We start from the raw sequence: 19,804 nt of genomic DNA on the forward strand, positions 1-19,804 counted from the left end.
TCATATTAAAGAATTCAAATTTTACACTTTTTTTAATGAAGTAGCTGCCTGAGAGTGAGGGGCCATATAATTCATATAATAGCTATATATGTGATCCATATCCATCCATGACAGATAGGCTTATGTCTCTACCACTTTGCTTTTAGGATCAGCCATATGGCTTAGTCTGGCTGGTCCTTCAAGGAAGGTGCTTAGCGTGCCGATTTATTTTTTATTTAACCAGTTTCATTAATAGCTCTGCTATAAATATTTGTTTCCTGCCATTTGTTATGCTTTTCATTACTATTCTTTCCTACTATTTTTACAAATTTTTAGCTTTTACCTTATTTCATAGTTTACTTCCATAAAAAGCATGCTAGGTGTTAGAAGAGATAAAAAGATTAAATAAGGCATGGTCCTTTTGAAGCTTTGCATGGTTTTCATTTTTTGCTTTTTATACTGCTTTTTTTGTTCAACAATCAGAAAAGATGTAGCTTTCTACTATCTTTCTTTTTATTGACCTTTTAGAACTAGAATTTTAGAGTTGACATATAATAAAATAAAAATATTTCTCACAGCCATTTCAAAAAATATATGTCTTTCTGCTTTCTTGAGTCCATCACCTTTCTGTTGAGGCGTCAGTAGCATGCTGTGCATCATCATTCCCCTGAAATCATAGTTGGTTAGAGTACTTAAGTATATCACAGTTGTTTTTTACATTGTTGTTGTTAAAGTGTAAATTGTTCTGCTGATTTAACTGCATTATTTTATAAATGTTCTCCCAGATTTCTCTGAAACCATCCCTTACATCTTTCTTACAGCAACTAGTATTCTATTCCATTCATAATTATGTGTTCAACCATTCCCCAAAACTGCTGGAAAAACTTGAAAGCTATCTTACAGAAATTAGGTTTTATGACACCATATATTAATTAAGTTCCAAATCAATACACGACTTAGTTATAAAGGGTCACAGATTGAAACATAATTTTTTCATCTTCTTGCTTTTTTTGCAGCATGACTAATATGGAAATATGCTTTGCATGGTTTCACATGTACAATTAATATCGCATTGCTTACTCTCTCAATGGATGGGAGAGGAGTGGGAGGGAGGAAGAAAATCCAGAACTTAAAAATAACATATGTTAAAAATAATTTTAAAAAATAAATTTGTTTTGTTTTTATTTTTGTTTTTTTTTTAAAAAAGATAGAAAAGGTCATTACATAAACAAATCAGAGGAGCAAGAAAGAAGTTTTCTTTTGGATCTTAGGATAGGGGAAGAGTTCATGGACAAATGAGATGGAGAGGATCACAGAAGATAAAATGGATAGTTTTGTTTACATAAATTTTTGAAGTTTTGATAAACCCAATACAACTAAAATTAGAGGGGAAACATTTAATTGGGGGGAAATCTTGGCAGCAAATTTCTCTGATGTCTCATTTCCAAGGAATAAAATTTATTGGAGTAACAGCCATTCTTCAGTTGATAAATAATTAAAGGAAATGAACAAATAATTTTTAAAGGAAGAAAACCAAGCTATCAATAGCAATATGAAAAGAAAAGGCTCTGAATCACTAAAAGAGATAAACTCCATCGATACTGTTTGATCCCTTGTTCCCATTCCCCTATACCCTACAACATCCCACTCTAATGTTACATACCCCTTCCACCCTGTTTTCTGGAATGTCTGCTTCATAGACAACAAACTTACTTTCAACCTAAATTTCTTCCTTTCCCACCCTTTTGTCTTCTGGCCCTCACTGAGACCTGATTCCTTCCTTTTAACACAGCCTCTCTGGCTCTTTTTTTTTCATCACTTATGACACTTAAACTCATTTTCCCCAACTCACTGGTCAAGGTGAGGGAGTTGGAATGCTCTTTGCTCCCCATTTCTACTTCCAGGTTGTCCTTCTTTGTAGGCCCTCATCAGCTCACACCTGGACTACTTCAGTAGTCTGTTAGTTGGTCTCCCTACCTCAAGTCTCTCACCCATTCTAGTCCACCCTCAGCTGTCAAAGCAGTCTTCCTAAAGTGCAGGTCTGACTATGTCACCCCTTACTTCTTTTTTTTTTTTTGTGGGGCAGCAGGGGTTAAGTGACTTGCCCAGGGTCACACAGCTAGTAAGTGTCAAGTGTCTGAGGCCCGATTTGAACCCGGGTACTCCTGAATCCAAGGCTGGTGCTTTATCCACTGCGCCACCTAACTGCCCCCTCCCCCCCCTTACTTCTTAAACTCCCCATCATCTCCAGATCAACTAAAAAATTCTGTTTAGCATTCAAAACCCTTCATAATCTTCTCCCCCTCACCTTTTTTTATACTTTACTCCTATCCTCATCCCCCAACATACTGTTTGATCTAGTGACACTGGCTTTCTTGCTGCTCCTCCACAAAACATTCCATCTGTATATTCTGAGCATTTTTTTTGGCCTGTCCCCCATTGTGTAGAATTCTCTTTCTCTTCACCTCTGCTTCTTAGTTTCCCTGCCTTGCATCAAGTCCCAGCTAAAATCCTGCTTCTTACATGAACCTTTCCCAACCCCTCTTTTTTTTTTTTTTTGCAGGGCAGTGAGGGTTAAGTGACTTGCCAAGGGTCACACAGCTAGTTAAGTGTCAAGTGTCTGAGACTGGATTTGAACTCAGGTCCTCCTGAATCCAAGGCCAGTGCTTTATCCACTGCACCACCTAGCTGCCCCCCCAACCCCTCTTAATTGTAGTGCCTTCCCTCTGTTAATTATTTCCAATTTATTCTCTATATAACTGGTCTGTACATACTTGTCTTTATCTTGTCTCCCCATTAGACTCTGAGCTTGGACTGTTTTTTATGTTCCTTTGCCCCAAGTACTTAGCACAATAAGTGCTAAACAAATATTGATTTATTGACTGACTGAATTCACAGAACAAGTGAGACTTGAGGTTGGCATTGGAGGACAGATAGGATTTAGGCAAGAAGAGAAGGAGGGGCCAGAGCATTGCAGGTAAGATAAATTCCTAGCTTAGGAGATGGGAAATAAACTTAAGTGATTTGTTCATTTTAATGTGTAGAAGTGATATTTAAATTTTGAGTATAATTATGACAAATATGTCATATCATGAAGTTTTGAAAGTGAAGTTGGGTAGAAATGTCTATTTCTCCTTTCCCGTTAGAATCATTGAAATCTAGAATCAGAATAGATCTAAAGTTGTCTAACATGATCTCTCGAATCCAGCACACTTTTTGGAAAGGCTTCAATATCTAACCAATAATTTTTTGAAACTTACTTGGGCAAATCTTGTGTAGTACTTAGACTTTTCCAACACCTGTGTGGCTGTCATACCTCTTCTTTTGACTTTTCTAAAAAAAAAAATGCATTTTCTTTCAGATGGATTTATCTTAATGACCAGAATTTATGTATCCCAGCAAGTTCTTCCTTTGTTTATGGAGCTGTTCCTATCGGGGCCAGTATCTATGTGATTGGAGATCTTGATACAGGTTAGAATGTTACAGTGCATTTTGTTGAGGCTATTCCTGAATGATTTTTAGACTATTTATTTACATTTGCTCATTTGTATTTAGGTACCAACTATGACTATGTTCGTGAGTTTAAAAGAAGCACAGGCACTTGGCACCACACTAAGCCACTCTTTCCATCAGACCTTCGTCGCACTGGCTGTGCTGCCTTGCGAATTGCAAATTGCAAGCTTTTCCGACTGCAACTTCAACAAGGACTATTCCGCATCCGTGTTCCTTCTCCTTGAAGGCTCTCTGGGAAATGGGATACAAGCAAGAACCTGACACAGTGCACCAGAACCTAACTTTAGATAAGGCAGAACAGAGAGAACAACTAAAACTTAACTCTCTACACTGTGATTTGGTATGGTAACTCTTGGGGGTTTGTAATGCTTAAAAGCTTGAGCTTTAGCTCTTGTTGGGGAAGAAAGTAACTATTCCAAAACAATGTTAGGTGAATGAATGAACTTTGATAATCAGAAGTTTGTGGACTGATGGAGAATCATCAGTACCAGGAAACAAGGGAAACGGGGATTAATAGAATGTTAAAACTAAAACACTAAGGTGCATTTTCCCCAAAGGGAACTACTTTTTACTAAGTCTGCTATATTAAAGTAGGTGGCTTTGGTATACAGAAAATTTGTATGTAAACCAACATCTCTAAGCATACAGTGAATGCTTTTCTACAGCAGTCATGCCCAGCTCTGCCCAACTTAAGGTCCATGCTTATGCCTGAGAGGGTGAATGTGGACCCAGGTCTGTTAGTTACTAGTATTCTGTCTGGAGAATCTATATATAAATATATATATTTGAACATATATATATTATGATCAGTTGCAGCTAAGGTAATAATAGAATTCTATCTTTTTTAAGCACTCCATCTGAATAGTCTGAAGATTCAGCATATACATGATTCAGGAGGCAGCCCTCATGAATTTAAAAAAGCTGCTTACTTTTCTCTTATGCCAAGAGAAGACTTGAAATTATACTACATTATCTTCCTCTGAATATGAACCCAGATCTTCTCTATTCCCATAGTAGCTATCTATGGTTGGGTTCTTTCTCCTTTGCTTACTCATTTTTATTTATTTATTTTTGTTTCATTTTGTTTTTAGCAGCTATTAGTATAATCAAGTCCTAGTCCCAAGGTATGGGGAATGATGCCCCAACCCTCCAGGCCATTTTACTGTTATTTTCTGAGATCTATCCTAGGGCTCAACCTTGGACTCTCCTCTCCACTCCTGAACCACCAGTAGGGTCCCCAGTCATGCTGTCCTGCAGATGATCTTGTTCCCTGCAGTCCCTCTGGTGGCTGCAAAGTATAGCTGTCCTCTCTGTCCTGGAACTGAAACCAGGGACTATTCTCTCCTGCAAGTGCCCGAAGTTAGCATAGTCCCCACCCCTCTGCTGCTACACTCACCAGGTGTGTGCTAGCTCCTCCCCCACAGCAGCAGCCCAATGTCTTTCTTGGGAGTCTTCTCAAGTAGTCTTAAGAAAACAACTGCTTTCCCATGACTTTTGTTTATTTCTGCTGCTCTACTTTCCCTCTCAAGCAAAGTTCTGTCTTTTTTGGAGGAGGAAATTTGGAGAGCTGAAAGTTTTCTGACCTACTCTGCTATCTTCCCAGAGTCCTCTGAAAGACTTGAAATTATGAACGTCTTTCATGTGATTTTTATTTCTGGGTTAGAATATTTGAGTCATGAAGGATCTTAGGCCCTTCTTCCATCATCATTTGACCAAAACTAATTGGTTTGATAGGTCTGAGGATTTTAATAAGCAAGAAAAATATTGACAAAAAAGTTGTATAAGAGAAACAAAATTTGAGGCTGCTAGTTGTAAAGGAAAATCTCCAGGCAACATATCTTGGGTTTAAAAACCATGTTTTTAAGGAAATCTTTATTCTAAAGCACATGAAGTCTTGTTTACTACTGTTTGATTTGAACACCATTTAGAATGCATTTTTGTCGAAGCAGTAGACTCTTCCCAGTATTGTTCGCCAGGAAGATTTCTTAGTCAAACTATGGTGTGGTGTGAGTAAAAATTGGCTGGTAGAATAAACTACCTACCTCAACTTAATTTTATTCTGTTGATAATATAACAAACTAGGCTTACATATCATGGTTGGGGAAAAAACAAATCCTCTTCCCTTTTCTCTCCTCTCCCCCCTCAAAACCCTATTCTTTTCCCTAGCAAAAAAGACCTTTCAGTTTAGCAGAACCTTTATTTTAAAATATTCTGTTTTCCACTCTTAACTGACATCCTCTGTTTGAAATCAGGGGCTTTAAGATTGCTTCATAATCTGAACTTTATGCAATATCAAACTTTCTGACCAGCTTGATATGCTTGTTTTTTATTACTTTTTTTTTTAACCATTTTTTCTCTTAGTATATGGTTGCAAATTCTGCTAATTAGCAGACCTAATTAGCAGGATCTATCTCAACATTTAATAAATGGTATGCTTTGGTTATAAAATTAAAAGCAAGGGTTTCTTGTAGAAACTTTTTGTGTGGAATATTTATATGCTGTCATTATGCATATAAAATTTTTTCCATCATGTTTGTCTACCAACTAGCAAAAAGTAAAAGATGATTGATTGTGCTTTTTTCCCCTCCCATGCCTGTCAGAAGATAAAACAGTTTTACTGAAATGGATTCAAGTATATGTACTTTCTGATCAGGTGTGCACTATAAAGACTGTGCCAAAAGAATCCTGAAGAAGGCTGTGTATAGGACAGTAATCTTTTCCTTCTGGCCCTGAGATGTTTGTGTGTGAAGTTACTGGGTTTTGTATTTCACACTGGAAATTTATATGCTGCACTGAAGCCATTGGCCTGGCTTTGCTTGACAATAATGTTAGATAATTGTTTAAATTAAACCACGTTTTTTTTCTTCTTGGTGTATTACAACACCAGTTATTCTGTGCAAATTTTCATAATGATGTTATCTTTTAATTAAAGCAAGTCAACAATGAAGACACATTTCAAATAAAGCCAAGAAGATGCCACAGTAAAGGAGGAGAGATTACTTTTAAAATTAGGTACTAGTTACAGAAGAAAAAATTTTCCAAAGATGAACTCTAGCCTGTAATATCTTGTGCCAGGTGCTTTCTCACCTAGAATTGCAGTGTTTGGCAAGTGTTCAAAAATAGTAGTTGAGATTTGTTTGAAAGGAGACTTTGGTATCTTTGTTAAAGCCACTACACTATGTTTCTTTATTTTATGTATGTGTGTGATTTTCTCAAGATTTTATAATGCTTCTCCAAACAATGGTAGGAAAAACAATATCAGCTCATATTTGAGGGGAAGAACCCCTTCAAAGGAGAAAATTCACAGGATTTTTTTTTAGTCAATAGTTTTCTTCTTGCAATATTTCTATACCTATATAATTCGGTAAATTTATCTTAATAAAAATGATTTTTTAAAGATCAGCTTATAATGTAGCTACCCAAATTATGTAATGTTTGTGAAATAGACTTGCTACATGATCAAGTATGCAATAACCAACAAAAGCTGCTAAGTGCCAAACTATTATTTTAACTGTATATGCAAGTACTACAAAGTCTTGTGTTGAAGTGCAGGGATGTGTTTACTTTAATTATGTTCCAAAATAAATAGCAGGGGGTTTTGTTTTTGTTTTAAAATTAGAGCTATTTCAGTATTATAAAATAATTTTAAATTGTTTTATGCAGGTTTGTGTTCAGCATTCCACTTATGCCTTGAAACATCATCATGTGATGGATGCATTTTTCAAACTCTTTTTTCATTAGGGCACTTGTCCTAGTCATTTATATAGTGATTGGCAGCTGATAATAGGTCTTAAAATTTTAAATCTAAATACCTTCAGGTAAAAGTGCAATTCATTTTCACAATCTCACCTTATAGGAGAGTTATCTCAGGTTGTCAGAGCAAGTGGAAGTATTAAAAACCTCTTCCTTAGGCTACAGTATAAATTAGTTTTATTTTTTCTTATGGACACATGCTCTGAGGGAAAGGTGTTGTAGAGGATATTTGTATCTTAGTGATGGTAATGAGAGAAAGAGATTGGACTAGGTGACCGTAGATGGTGATTCTCTCCAGGAATGGATTTTCAAAGGAAATTTTAAAACTAGGATGAAGATACTTTTTAGTTTTTGAGGACGCTTTTATATCCTGTGAAGATGAGTGTATATATGTGTGTGTGTGTGTGTATGCGTCTGTGTGTCTGTGTCTGTGTGTGTCTGTGTGCATCTGTGTGCATGCTTATGTATTGTTTCATACATGTGTTAACATGTTGATATGTATTTACTTTTTAAAATTTTAGTTCTGGTCTATACATGTTAGCAATTTTTGGTGCTTCCGATTTACTCTAGAACCTACTGATCTTCAGTTTTAAACTGCTGTGTTAGTGAATAGTTGGACAACATAATCCATGTTGAGTATAAATATTGAATACTCATAGATTTTAATGAGTTTGCTAGGTTTTTGTGTTTTCATTAGTCAAATTTAAAAGCCTTGTTTACCAAGTAACTGTTGGTCATATATTTTGTGCTGTATAGAGACATACTATTTAGCAAATGCTCAGGAGTAATATTTAATTTAGTGGCAGTCATGGAGAATTAGTAACTAGAAATACAACTTATTCTCTAGGTTATGACAACATAAAAATTTTCTGAGATGTGTTAGAAGTAAGGGAACTCTACATATGTGTTTTTAAGTATTTTACCATGTTGCATTATAGCATTATCAGTGGTACTTTTTTCTGGTGATGTGTTCAGCTTGAAAGTATCATTATCTTAATTTATAAATTTATAATTTATAAATTGTGCTTGCTGTGAAGGACAAATAGCTGTGTTGGTTGAGGTGGAAGGGAAAAAAAAATTCACCTGGAAGTAACAAAATCAACTTTCCTTGCTATTTGTGTGACATACAGAGAGGACTCTCTCCGCCCTAGTGCCCAAGCTATCCACTGTTAATAGGTTAGGTACTTAGTGAATTCCATTATTTTTTCATTAGAATATATGATACATTTTTGCTGCAGCATATAAAATTCATAATCCAAAACCATTTTCAAGAGGATTCAGATAAAGATTGTGTTAACTTCTTTTAGTGTGTTGGTATCTGGGAGGGATGGGAACTTGCTTGTGGCCAGTTTTTATATCCTCTTAGATTGGAAGACACATGGCCTTTGACCATTGAAAAGGATCTGTCACTATCAGAGCCAGAGGACTCCCTCAAAACCACCATGAAGTGAGGATCCTAGAACTAAGCAGGTCCTTTCCTCTTTAATTAGCTGCCTCTGAATACTATAAAGTCAAAAGCAGACATTAATGGATAGTTAAAGGTTCACACAGCATCCAGAAAAGGCAGTCGGCAGACATCCCTGCACTAAATCAACTAACTAACCACTTATTGAACACCTATTACAAGTGTTGTTGTTCAAGTTATAGGAATTGTAAGGATAAAAGACAGGTTTTGCCTATAGGAAACTTAAGTCTGACGATTCCCAAAGAATCCTGAAAGAAATAGGTATTTATTACAAGTGAGTGGCTCATATTGCTGGGCCCTAGATAAGTGACTGTGTTTTCTGTATGGAAGGGCTGCCCTAATAATGTAGGGAAAAATAGTATAAAATAAAAATTTTGAAGTGCCTGCTGTGTCTCATTCACAACTTAATGGCATCCATTCTGTAACATAGGATTTAAGATAGATAATATGTTAAACCTAAGAGTATTGATCACAGATATTCTCATTGTCTCTGATGGATATAAGATTATCACCATTATGCACATTTGAGAGGTCTTTCATGCCCTAATGACCTGCTAAAAATTACAACATGAAGTGAGTATGAGTCTGGAGCAGAAACTAGGCCTTTAAATTTGCACTTCACTGACTTGATCAGGGAATCATAGCATTTTAGCACTGAAAGGGACCTGATAGTTCATCCAGACCAACTTCCTTATTTTACTAATGAGGAAATGGAGATCCAGATCCTTAAAGAAGGACACATTTTGTTAAGAGCTAGGAATTGAACCCAGGTCTCCTGAATCTAAGTCCTGTGCTTTTTAAAAAAATTATTATTATACCCTGTTTTTTACACACACACACACACACACACACACATATAAGGTAAATGAACATTTTTTTCGTAAAGAGTTTGGCTACCCAAATATGTCTGTTGCCAAATTTCCCAGATATTTACAAAAGATCTCTTTATAATTTTAGCAAACTTTTAGAATTTATAAAGCAGAAATGGTTTGGGGTTTGGGGTTTGGGGGGAGGAGATGATGAAAGAGCAACATCTTCAGTTGCTATACTCCATAAGGGAAAAAAAATTCTATCTTCAATTGAGAAAACAATTTTGCATGTTTTCTAACATCCTTTAAGAACATTAGTCACAAATAAAGGGAGATCAAACCATGACAGTGATGATAATAACTTAGTTTACTTTGTTTTATGTTGATAGTGAGGAATGGTTCATAATAGCTTATATTTAAGAAGGCTGAACTGGAGATAGTTTAGTATGCTATCAAAGAGTCAACCAAAACAGGACTTAACCACATCTACTGCAGTTTTTTTTAGCAACAACTACTTGAGGCATTTACATTTTATTTGTTTAAAGGGGATATACTTTCTAGTAATAGTCCTATTTAAAGTATCCCTTTGGCTACAGTATTTTTGTGTTTTGTTATATCATGATTGTCAGTTTGTAAAACTAGCATGCACTTTAGCACAAAATGCTAAAAAGTTGGATTCTTCTCAACAATTAAGGTTTTTTAAATTACCTAATTTTTAAAAAACTTGTTCTAATTATTTTACAAGATCATATGTAAGCCAACAAATGAAACTTCTTTGTAGAATCATTTAATGTATTCTATAAACTTATTTTGAGGTTGGAATTTTTATTTTTTGCTTCTTTTAAAATATGTAGTGCCCAGCTAGAATTTGTCCTCTAATTTCCTCATTGGTTAGTTATAACTCATGATCTGATAGATTTTGAACCTTCCTATGGCCTTTTTATTGTCACAGAATGAATTAGATATGTTGAGAAAATAGACTACAAAGGCTATCCCTGTAACATAAAATGAATATTTGGCAATTATGCAGTTAATTGAATTAGTACAAATTACCATTCAGGGTAATTCACACTTTCCCCAAAAAGACTGATTTGTGTCATAACATTATTTCATTAATAAAATATTTTAAATACCTTGTATTTCATTAGTCTTTTCCATCAAATGCAAATGATATGCAACTTTGAGCTCTGGGTTAAGTTTAACAACATCATGCCAGCACCTTTATTTTCCTAAATAATTAGAGCTATAAATATATCTATATAGATATAGAGAGAAAGCTTTATAATCTTTCCTGTTCAATTGGATGAGACTTAGTTGCATTTAATCCCTTGTTTCTTTTCTTTATTGGAAAATCTCTGTTCCTGTATACTTAGTTTTTTTAAAAAAAATTATATCTTACTTAACATTCTGTCAACTTAGACTCTTTTGACAGAAGTCTAGAACCAGTCAGGGAACAGATTTTACTATTATTTCTTTAAGATTATTTTCTGTATTCACTTTTTGTTATCTCTGAAGTGCTATTTCTGTTGTGAAAAGAAGTTTATAAATGGTTAGCTTAAGCATTGTAAATAAATTTGTTTTCTCATTCATCTTTACTTTTAATAGCGATATCAAATTAGATTATTAAATATATCCTCCTATTTCGTTATCCATGAGTTTTTCAATGAAACCACTAAAATATTCAGAATGATTTTTGAAAATAACTTTCCAAGACATTTGGATAGTTATCTATTTTATATACCTCATACTGTAAACTGCTGAATGATCTAGTTTCTCTTTGTTTTAAAAATTAATGCATTTAGCACCTAGTACCTGGCACATAGTAAGGCGCTTAAGAAAATATTTATTGATTGATATATCTCTAAATCTTCCCAGTGGTTTTCATGGCAATAGGACTAATTTGCTATAAATACTGAGGAAATTACCTGGGATAAATCTTCCCAATGTCCTTCAATTTATCTTAATTATGTTTGCTGTTTAAGGAGGTTTGTTTACTCTCCTAGGCCACTGGGGGGGGGGGGGGTTCATGTAGGAATTGCCCAGTTAAAAGCCATCATGTAACTTGGATCAGTTATTTGAAATGTTAAAGATTCCTTAATGCTCGAAAAGAGTTAATGCCCTCTCCCCTCCCAAAGTATTTATCAGTCAAATAGCATTTATTAAGCACCTCCATTGTACTAGGCCCTAGGCTAAGTGTTGAGGATACAAATATAAAAGTGAAATACAGTAATCCTTGCATTCACGTAGTAGTTTGTGTTCTATTAGGGAATACAAGAGATATTAGTGAATATTGTCCAGAGAAGGGAGCTTTGGTATAGACAATCACAGAGATTATGAGTTGAGCCATAGGGCAATAGGGGCAGGACTACAAAGGGGTGAAGACAACTGGTATTTATTACAAGCCCGCTTTGTGACAGGCACTGTGCTAAGCACTTTACAAATTTGATCTGAAAGCTGCACAGGTAGTGCAGATTTATACCCAAGTCCTGTGACTCCAAGCCACTGTACCATTAATATCTCCTCACATAAAGTGAGTTTTCTAAAGAAGTCTAAACATTATTCCTTTTGCTGCTAAAATAATCATTTTGATGGAAAATGTTCTCATCTTTTACAAACTTCCCTAAATTCTTTTTTTTTTGAAAGACTAAAGTGCAGGGGCTATTCAGAAGCCCTGTCCTTAGGCAACCTTGTGGGTCCCCCCCCCCCATTTTCCTAGGGCTCACTATATTAATACTAGATAGAGCATTGGTACCCAGTACCTTTAGTCCACTGCAGTTCAGGATTCTTGAGCTCTGGAAATCAGCCTCAGCCTCCTTGAATCATGGATTATAAGCCTAAAATATCACCACCTGGTATATCCCATTAATCTTAAACTGTTAATATTAACATAATTTAATCTGTTCTTAATTACTCGATATTAGACCCTGGATAGTGATGCCCTCAGATTCTATTTCAGTTTATAGAATTATTTGTTCTTACACTCAATTACCTCAGCTGCTGGGCTTTTTTGAGCTATTGTGTCTGCATTTCTCTGTCTCCTTTGTTCTCTACTGGCTTTACAATGCAGTCTTTGTGTTTCCAGCTAGTTATATTCTTTTAATCTTCTCATAAAAAACAAATCATTTCTGTGTGAGCAGTTTTCCTGGGAGTAAAATGCATGCGCTTTATATCATGTACTTTGTGGTGTTAGTTTTGTCAGCCATGAGCTTTTCTTCATATTTTACAGGAGTTTGGGCGAGTAAACAGCTTGAATATGAGAGTTGTGAGATTTTCCCCTGGGTTGTTCTGTTAAAAAGTAAATTAATATCCAAGTGGAAAGACTAGTGAGTCAATAGTCAGAGGACCTGGATTTGAATCCTAACTGCTTGCTTTCTGACCTGCGTTGCCTTAGTAAGTCACTTAAACTCACTGGGCTTCAATTTCTTCCTTTTTAAAATGGGTGGGTTGAAAGCTTACTCAAAAAAATGCCTGGTTAATACTCTTAAAAATATTAAGTATATTTTCAATTCCGAGAATTCCATTGACCAGAAGCACTACTTCAGCCTATGTCCTGTAACATGGAAGTCATGTGGGATTAAAGGTTAAAAATTAAAAGGTGGGGGCAGCTAGGTAGCATAGTGGATAAAACACTGGCCCTGGATTCAGGAGGACCTGAGTTCAAATGTGGTCTCAGACATTTGACATTTACTAGCTGTGTGACCCTGAGTAAGTCACTTAACCCTCATTGCCCTCCCCCCCCCAAAAAAAGACAAAAAACAAAAATTAAAAGGTGCTTTTTTTTCCTGGCTGCTGGGGAGAAGAGGCTGAATTATATTCAAAAAATTATTTGACAACTACAGTACTAAATATCTTGTTTCTAAAACACTTTCTTACTGAGCAATTATTATTTAGCTCAGAAGAGGCCAAAGGTTTATGAATCTCCAAACAACAAATCCATGATGCCTCTAATGTCTTGGTCATATGATTGTCCTCAATGTATATACAAAGTTAGATTTCCTTTATTGTTATCCATGCCCACACAAAGAACTAGTTATTAGATTTCTGGAAAATATCAGGATTTAGAAACTTTGCAAAATGTTCAATCAAAATAATGCGGTGGAAGAAGCAATAGTTCTGAAGTCAGAAGACCCAGGTTCAAATCCCAGATTTTACTGTCTGTATAACCTTCCCTGGACCTAAGTTTATAAAATGAGAGGAGTGGACTGAGGTCTTAGGAGAAAGAATAAATTTGTTTGTCATCGTCCTCCCTGCACAGAAGGAAGTTAGAACTCTTCTGGAGCCTTTCCTTTTGAGTTTGTAATATTCAGATCCAAGTTAATGACTGACTCAAAGGTTTTTGATTTGAAGTTTGAAAAAACACAAAATAGTGTTTTTAAATTCTGGATCATCTGAATGAAATATAGATGGCTGATTACAGCTCAATATAAAGACTTTTCTAACAAAATTGTCTAACCAGATTAATCAGCTTCCTGAGGTAATAAACTCCCCGTCTCTTCCCACCCCCATCACCCCAATAGCTCTGGAATGTCATAGGGATTTTTGCATTGGATTCATAGTCAGATTTAATGATTTCTATAAACCAAATATCTTTTCATGTTTTTTAATAGATTTGTATTGATTATCTTTTGTTCTTACACCATCTAGAATTCCTCCCCTATCTTCCAGAGAGCCATCCCTCATAACAAAGATTAAAAAAAAAAAGTAAGAAAAAAATAAAACCAACATGAACCATTTTTTTTTAAAGGAAACGTATTCTAAGAGGGAGAGGAGGGGATGGAGAATGCTTTAATTTGTATGTATTTTTTAAACAAAAGATAATTGTTATTTTAATAAACATGTTTTTGTTTTCCTGCCAAAAGGGTCTTCTATGAATTCTGACTGACTAATAATTTTTGTTCATTTGTATTTTTATAGAGAACTTTTTAGAAATTAAGAACTTCATTTGCTGTTCAGAATTTGGATTATTCTGTGTGTAATTTTTCTTCCTAGTTTTACTAAACCAAGCAGTCTTTAATCTTTAGTCTACAGAAGTGATCATCAAAATGTTATCTCTAACTACCAAGTTTTTCTGTCAAATTCTGTCAGTCCTTCCTGCCTTTCTAACGTCTAAGAACACTGCATTTGGATTCAAATGAGTCACGTTTTTAGTCTCAAGTAGTTGATATGCTCACCTTGGGCAAGTCTCTGGGCTTCAGTTTATTCATATGAGTTGGACTAAAACCTAGCTTCTTAAACCACGGGTCGCAACCCCGTGGGCTTGCATAACTGAATGTGAGGGTTGTGAAAAATTTGGCAACAGTGAAAGGTGATGTACACCTATTTTATATTATATACCCGGGATCATGTAAAAATTTCTGAGAGGAGAAGGGGACAAGCATGGAAAAAGTTTAAGAAACCCTGGACTAAATGATCTCTAAGGTTCCTTCCAGATCTCAATCATGTGATCCTAATGTTTGCCTATCAGAACTGGTTAACAGCCACAAAAGGGTAATAGTTTTGATATTCCTTTTTTGAAGGCACCTTGAATAGCAATTTATGCTAATGTCTTTTCAGATCTCATGCCTCACAGATTTGAACATTTGCAAATCTACTTACTTCTTTGGGGTCCTTGGGATTGATAAATGGATTGTAAATTATATCATCCTTTGATAATTTTTCTAGAATCTTTGGAATAGTTTCTGTGATCCTGTGCCTTGTCTTTAATTTTTCATGATGAATTTCATTGTTCATTTTTAAGATTTTGTAATTAAGGGGCTGTATACAATTTTCTACTTAAGCCATTGTCCTTCACTGGCTTTGCTAAGAACTTAGCATGATCATGGAAATGTAAATTCACCAACTTGGAAATATACACATCTATCTGGGAGGTAGTTTACAAGGGCTTGGCTGCCCTTTTATTTAGTGTGTTTTTCATTGGTCCACACTCATATTTTGTTTGATCTGTTAGTGGTTTTGCTCTTCGGGTTTCATAAGCCAGTACTGTTCCTGGAGGGAATCAGCCCTTTCCTCAAAAGAAAAGTGCTTTTTTTTTTTTAAGGTGTTTAAGAGGCCTTCTTAGAGGTGAAAAAGAATTCTCTTGACCATTTTTCATGTCAAATTCATCATTACCCAAATCCCTGCCCCTGTACTCCGATTCTGTATCCATCTCTCTTGATCGCTTGTCCTGTATCATAAAAGCAATCTTTAAGACTGATGTGGCACGTAAGTGCCTTAGAGATGCTTTTAACCACCAGTCAGCTAATCTTGGAAAAGCTGTTGTCTGTATACCCAGACATCAGATTAGGTTCTAAAAGCTGACAGCTCACCTATGTTCTCTCCAGGAAGCAGTCCAAGAATACAATGAAACCCCTAGAAAACCCAAACAGTTTTCCCAGACATCTTCTAGATGTCTTAGGCCTTTTGAGTTTATAATAGGTTCTCTTCTTCCCCAGTCCTGCTCCCATACACCAAGTATAACCTGGGAAACCCTTTGGAGCTATTTTGGGAGACCATGGGGGATCATCCAAACATCATTGCTTCCTTCTAACTAGGTAAGCATTCTTCCTGTTAGCCTATTGGCTAGCTACCTCAGCAAGCAGCCAGGTGGCCATATCCCTAGAAGATCTAGTTCTCTAGTACACTAGATTGTCACCTGCTTAATGCATGAAAATTGTCCTTGATGTGTATTGACAACAGACATTGTATAGTATTCATTTACTATTGCAGAAATGCTGGCTATAGGGTGAGGAAGGGATTTATGGGTCTTTATCACTATTTTAGCTAACATTTGTCTTAAGCAATCCATTTCATTAATCACATTTAAACCTGAATCCAAACTTTGAATTGAGCATGAAATTATAATCTCTTCTTTACAGTAAGAGATCACATTACAATACATATGAAAGTAAGGGGGTTTGGAATTGGTTTTGTTTGTTTGATTAGTTGGTTTTTGCTTCAGAAACATTTCTAGGCTATAGAATAACATTTGGAGGCTCTGATTCTAGCACATACATATACCCAGCCACTTGTTGGAAGTATTTTAAGTTTAGGAATGTGGGATCAAGATGTCCTAAACTCAAAGTATTAAGTGACATAAGTGTATGCCACCTTTTAGGCTATTAAATACCACAAAATTCAACATATAAGAGAATGAAACTTCATAGTTAGATTTAGTTACACTGGGAAGTGAGTGTATAAGTGACCTTTGGTAGGAGAGAGCACATTATAATAGCTTAGTTACTCAACAAGCATGTATTCTACAACTAGTAGTCTGGGTTTTTTAATCAACAGGGTCTGTCAGGTTTTTTAAACATTTTAAGACATTCTATTTACTTCAAGTCATTCATTCTGTCCCTTTGCTTACCTTTGTTTCTAGTTACCAACAAAAGTGATTCAGTGTTTTTAAAAATCATGCATTTGTGAATTATGGTACAAGTATCCATGCAGTTCAGTAAAACTGATAGCAGAAGTGTTAGACTGGTTGCTGAGAAGCTCATGTAGTGTTTTGAATAGTTTGAGAAACAGTAAAGGTCACGATGTTTCCCAAACACTGACCAGTGGATACAATTGCAGTTTATAAATGTGAATGAGGACCCTACATGAGGCTTGCAATGTATAAAGTCCCTTGTTATCCATGGCTGATGTATGATCTTTTTCAGAAATGAGACAACCTACTCTTGCTTCTAAAATAATTGTCAGTTCAGATTGACTCTTTAAGAATCAGTACCTTCTCAGACCTCTCTGTTCTGTAACCATACATTTCTTTTAATAATGCCATGAGGATGATATTTGCTAATGTAAATTTCTAACAGATTTCATTCTGTCAAGCACAAATAAGCCTTACTTAGTTAAATCACAATGCGGATATTTTCTGATATGGGACAGCTGAGTGAATATTAGCTTTCTCAAGAGATTTGCAGCTTTCATAAACTTAAAATTCCAAGTTATAAGGCATAGTTAAGCCTGTCTTCAGATGAAGTTACATTATGCATGATACAAATAATATTTAAAGAAAATATGCAATTCTAATGGTACTTTGTGACCTACTGAAAACTGATTTACAGTGGAAATAAGTATAAGGGTTAGCTTTTTGAAACTTCAATGTAAAGTTAAAATTTTTTTTAAATAAAAAGCAATGGCTCAAGTGACAGTCTCCAAATTTAGTAGGATAGTTGTCTCAAGAATTTCTAATCTGTTGTTGGAACAATTTTGTTACTGGGCTTTAATTAAATGCCATGTTTCACATTCTGAGGTCCAAATTAGTTTTATTCATGGAATAATTGTCTATTCCTTTGCTAGTAATAGAATTGACCAAAATCAGAAGTGTTTTTTATCTATGATCTTTCTTAACAAATTGCTTTACAGTTTACAAATAACACTGATGCAAAAAGGATACGTTCACTTTCTTGGATTATGTAGCATTTATTTTGTTTACATGTTCAGTATAAAGTTGGATAACTAAAGGATAAGTTCCCTTCAGCACTTAAACTGTGCTTTGGGGACTTTATTGCCATTGTCCTGTAATACTGTACCAAGGATCAGTGAAAGTGTTTTATCTTTTTTAATGTAGTTTGTACTGACTGGATTTTATAATTGTAAGAAAACAGAGTGTTGTATTTTGATCTGAAATTTGTGTATGGTAAAGTAATTTTCTTTCGTGTATTGGAGGTTCGTTTAAAACTTGAAATATTTTTAGAAGGGTACAGACCAAAATGAATTGTCTTAAAGGTGTTAATAAACTAACCAAATAAAACCATTTCATTGGGAAAAGTATTCTGTTGTTTCTGAGATTCATATTGGCTCCTTTAAAAAAATTTTTTTTAATTTGCTTTGTTCCTGATTTATTTCCACCTCCCTTAAATTAAAGATAGCAATCTATATAGTTCATATAGTTATTAGTCCTCTAGTTTCCAGCCTGTGGGAGGAAAAAAGTAGAAGTGACTTGACAGTGCCTTCAAATTCAGTAGCTCAAGTCTGGATTATATCAGAGGGGAAATAGAAGGGTGTAAGTGTCAGACTAAGTGTTCCCTCTCACTAGGCCAGTTTTGAGCCAGCTCTTTTTGTTTGGTTTTGGTTTTTTATTTATAGCAGTTTCTTCCCTTCCCCGTGATCAAACCACATTCTCAGCAGGAGGAACTGAAAACTTTTAGCCCACCTCCTCATTAAATGTCCACCCATCGGAATTGTTTCACTTGTCAGGGGAGTTCCCATTCAGAAGGGATGTAAGGGGTTTAGGGTCTCCCTTGGTGACCATTAATTTACTGAGTAGTGGCTGGCCTAATTAATAAATTGATTATTAATTACCCAGAAACTCTGTCTCTTGGGGTTTTCTTTTATCTCAGTTCCCCATACCTGGAATTAACTCCCTCCTCACCTCACTGTCTTAGAATCCTTAGCTTCCTTCAGGGTCCAGTTCAAATGCCATCCCCCTATAGGAGGCCTTCCCTGACCCTCCTTAGGTACTACTGTCCTCTCCTCTGAAAATTAGTTTGTATTTCCTTTGTGTAATTTTGTATTTTCTTAACATGTAAGTTGTTTCTTCACCCAAACAGACTGTATGTTTGTTGAGCATAGGGACTATTACATTTTTTTTTCTTTTTAGTTCCAGTTCCTAGCATAGAGCCAGATACATGGTGGGTACTTAATACTTATTGAATTGGTGTTTGATCATGAAAATCAGCAGCCTCAAGGCATCTAGGCAAGGGGAAGCCATCTCCAACTGGACCTCTCTAGCTAGTTTTCTCTTTCATGAGCTATTACCCTAAACTCTAACGGAAGAGACCTAGGACTAAGGGATCCTCCTCTAGGCAAAGCCTCAACCCCAACTGGATTCTGTTTATACTCTAAACAGAAATGAGGTCTCCCAGTTGGGTGGAATCTAGTCCACCTAGTTAAAGAGCATGTGCCTTGAGGGCTAGGAGCAATCTACCAGCCAAGCCCTTCAGGAGCTGACTAACCTTTTCAGGAGTTGGGTTTTAACAGAAATAAAAAGAAAAGGGTAAATCACATATTAATAATTAGCTATTAATATAATATATTAATTTCAGATCAACATTTGCAAAAACATAGAGATGGGAGATAGAATGTCAGATATGGTGAATAGCAATTTAGCTGATTTGTCTGGAACCTGGAGTTTGTAAAAGAGAGTGTCATGGGGCGCAGAGCACCCCAGACGTTCTCTGGGGCACATCAAGGAATCTTCTCCTTGAGAAACTAAACCAGAGGACAGATAACGCCTAGAGAGATAAACTGAACCAAATGGGACTGAGCTAGCTTCGGAATCCTACCCTTCATTCTGGTCTCCCTT

At 35.6% G+C, this 19,804-nt stretch overlaps 1 protein-coding gene and 1 long non-coding RNA gene across 2 annotated transcripts in view; one reads left to right on the forward strand and one right to left on the reverse strand.

The window, feature by feature from the left end:
• The window catches only part of LOC122740784, a 26,406-nt gene extending 14,002 nt beyond the window's left edge, over positions 1-12,404 (reverse strand). Inside the window, exons 1-2 of the long non-coding RNA XR_006354773.1 lie at positions 12,279-12,404; positions 3,240-3,312 (exon numbers count right to left, since the gene is read on the reverse strand). This is a non-coding gene — a long non-coding RNA (uncharacterized LOC122740784). The remainder of the gene's footprint in view (positions 1-3,239; positions 3,313-12,278) is intronic.
• Positions 1-18,270, forward strand: part of GAN (gigaxonin) — an 89,075-nt gene extending 70,805 nt beyond the window's left edge. Inside the window, exons 10-11 of the mRNA XM_043983482.1 lie at positions 3,341-3,450; positions 3,535-18,270. Of these exons, the coding sequence (XP_043839417.1) occupies positions 3,341-3,450; positions 3,535-3,716 (292 nt within the window). The 3' untranslated portion in view covers positions 3,717-18,270. The remainder of the gene's footprint in view (positions 1-3,340; positions 3,451-3,534) is intronic.
• The last annotated feature ends 1,534 nt before the right edge of the window (positions 18,271-19,804 follow it).

This window comes from Dromiciops gliroides, chromosome 2 (genome assembly GCF_019393635.1).
Source record: "Dromiciops gliroides isolate mDroGli1 chromosome 2, mDroGli1.pri, whole genome shotgun sequence".
In the NCBI taxonomy this organism is placed as follows: Eukaryota; Metazoa; Chordata; class Mammalia; order Microbiotheria; family Microbiotheriidae; genus Dromiciops; species Dromiciops gliroides.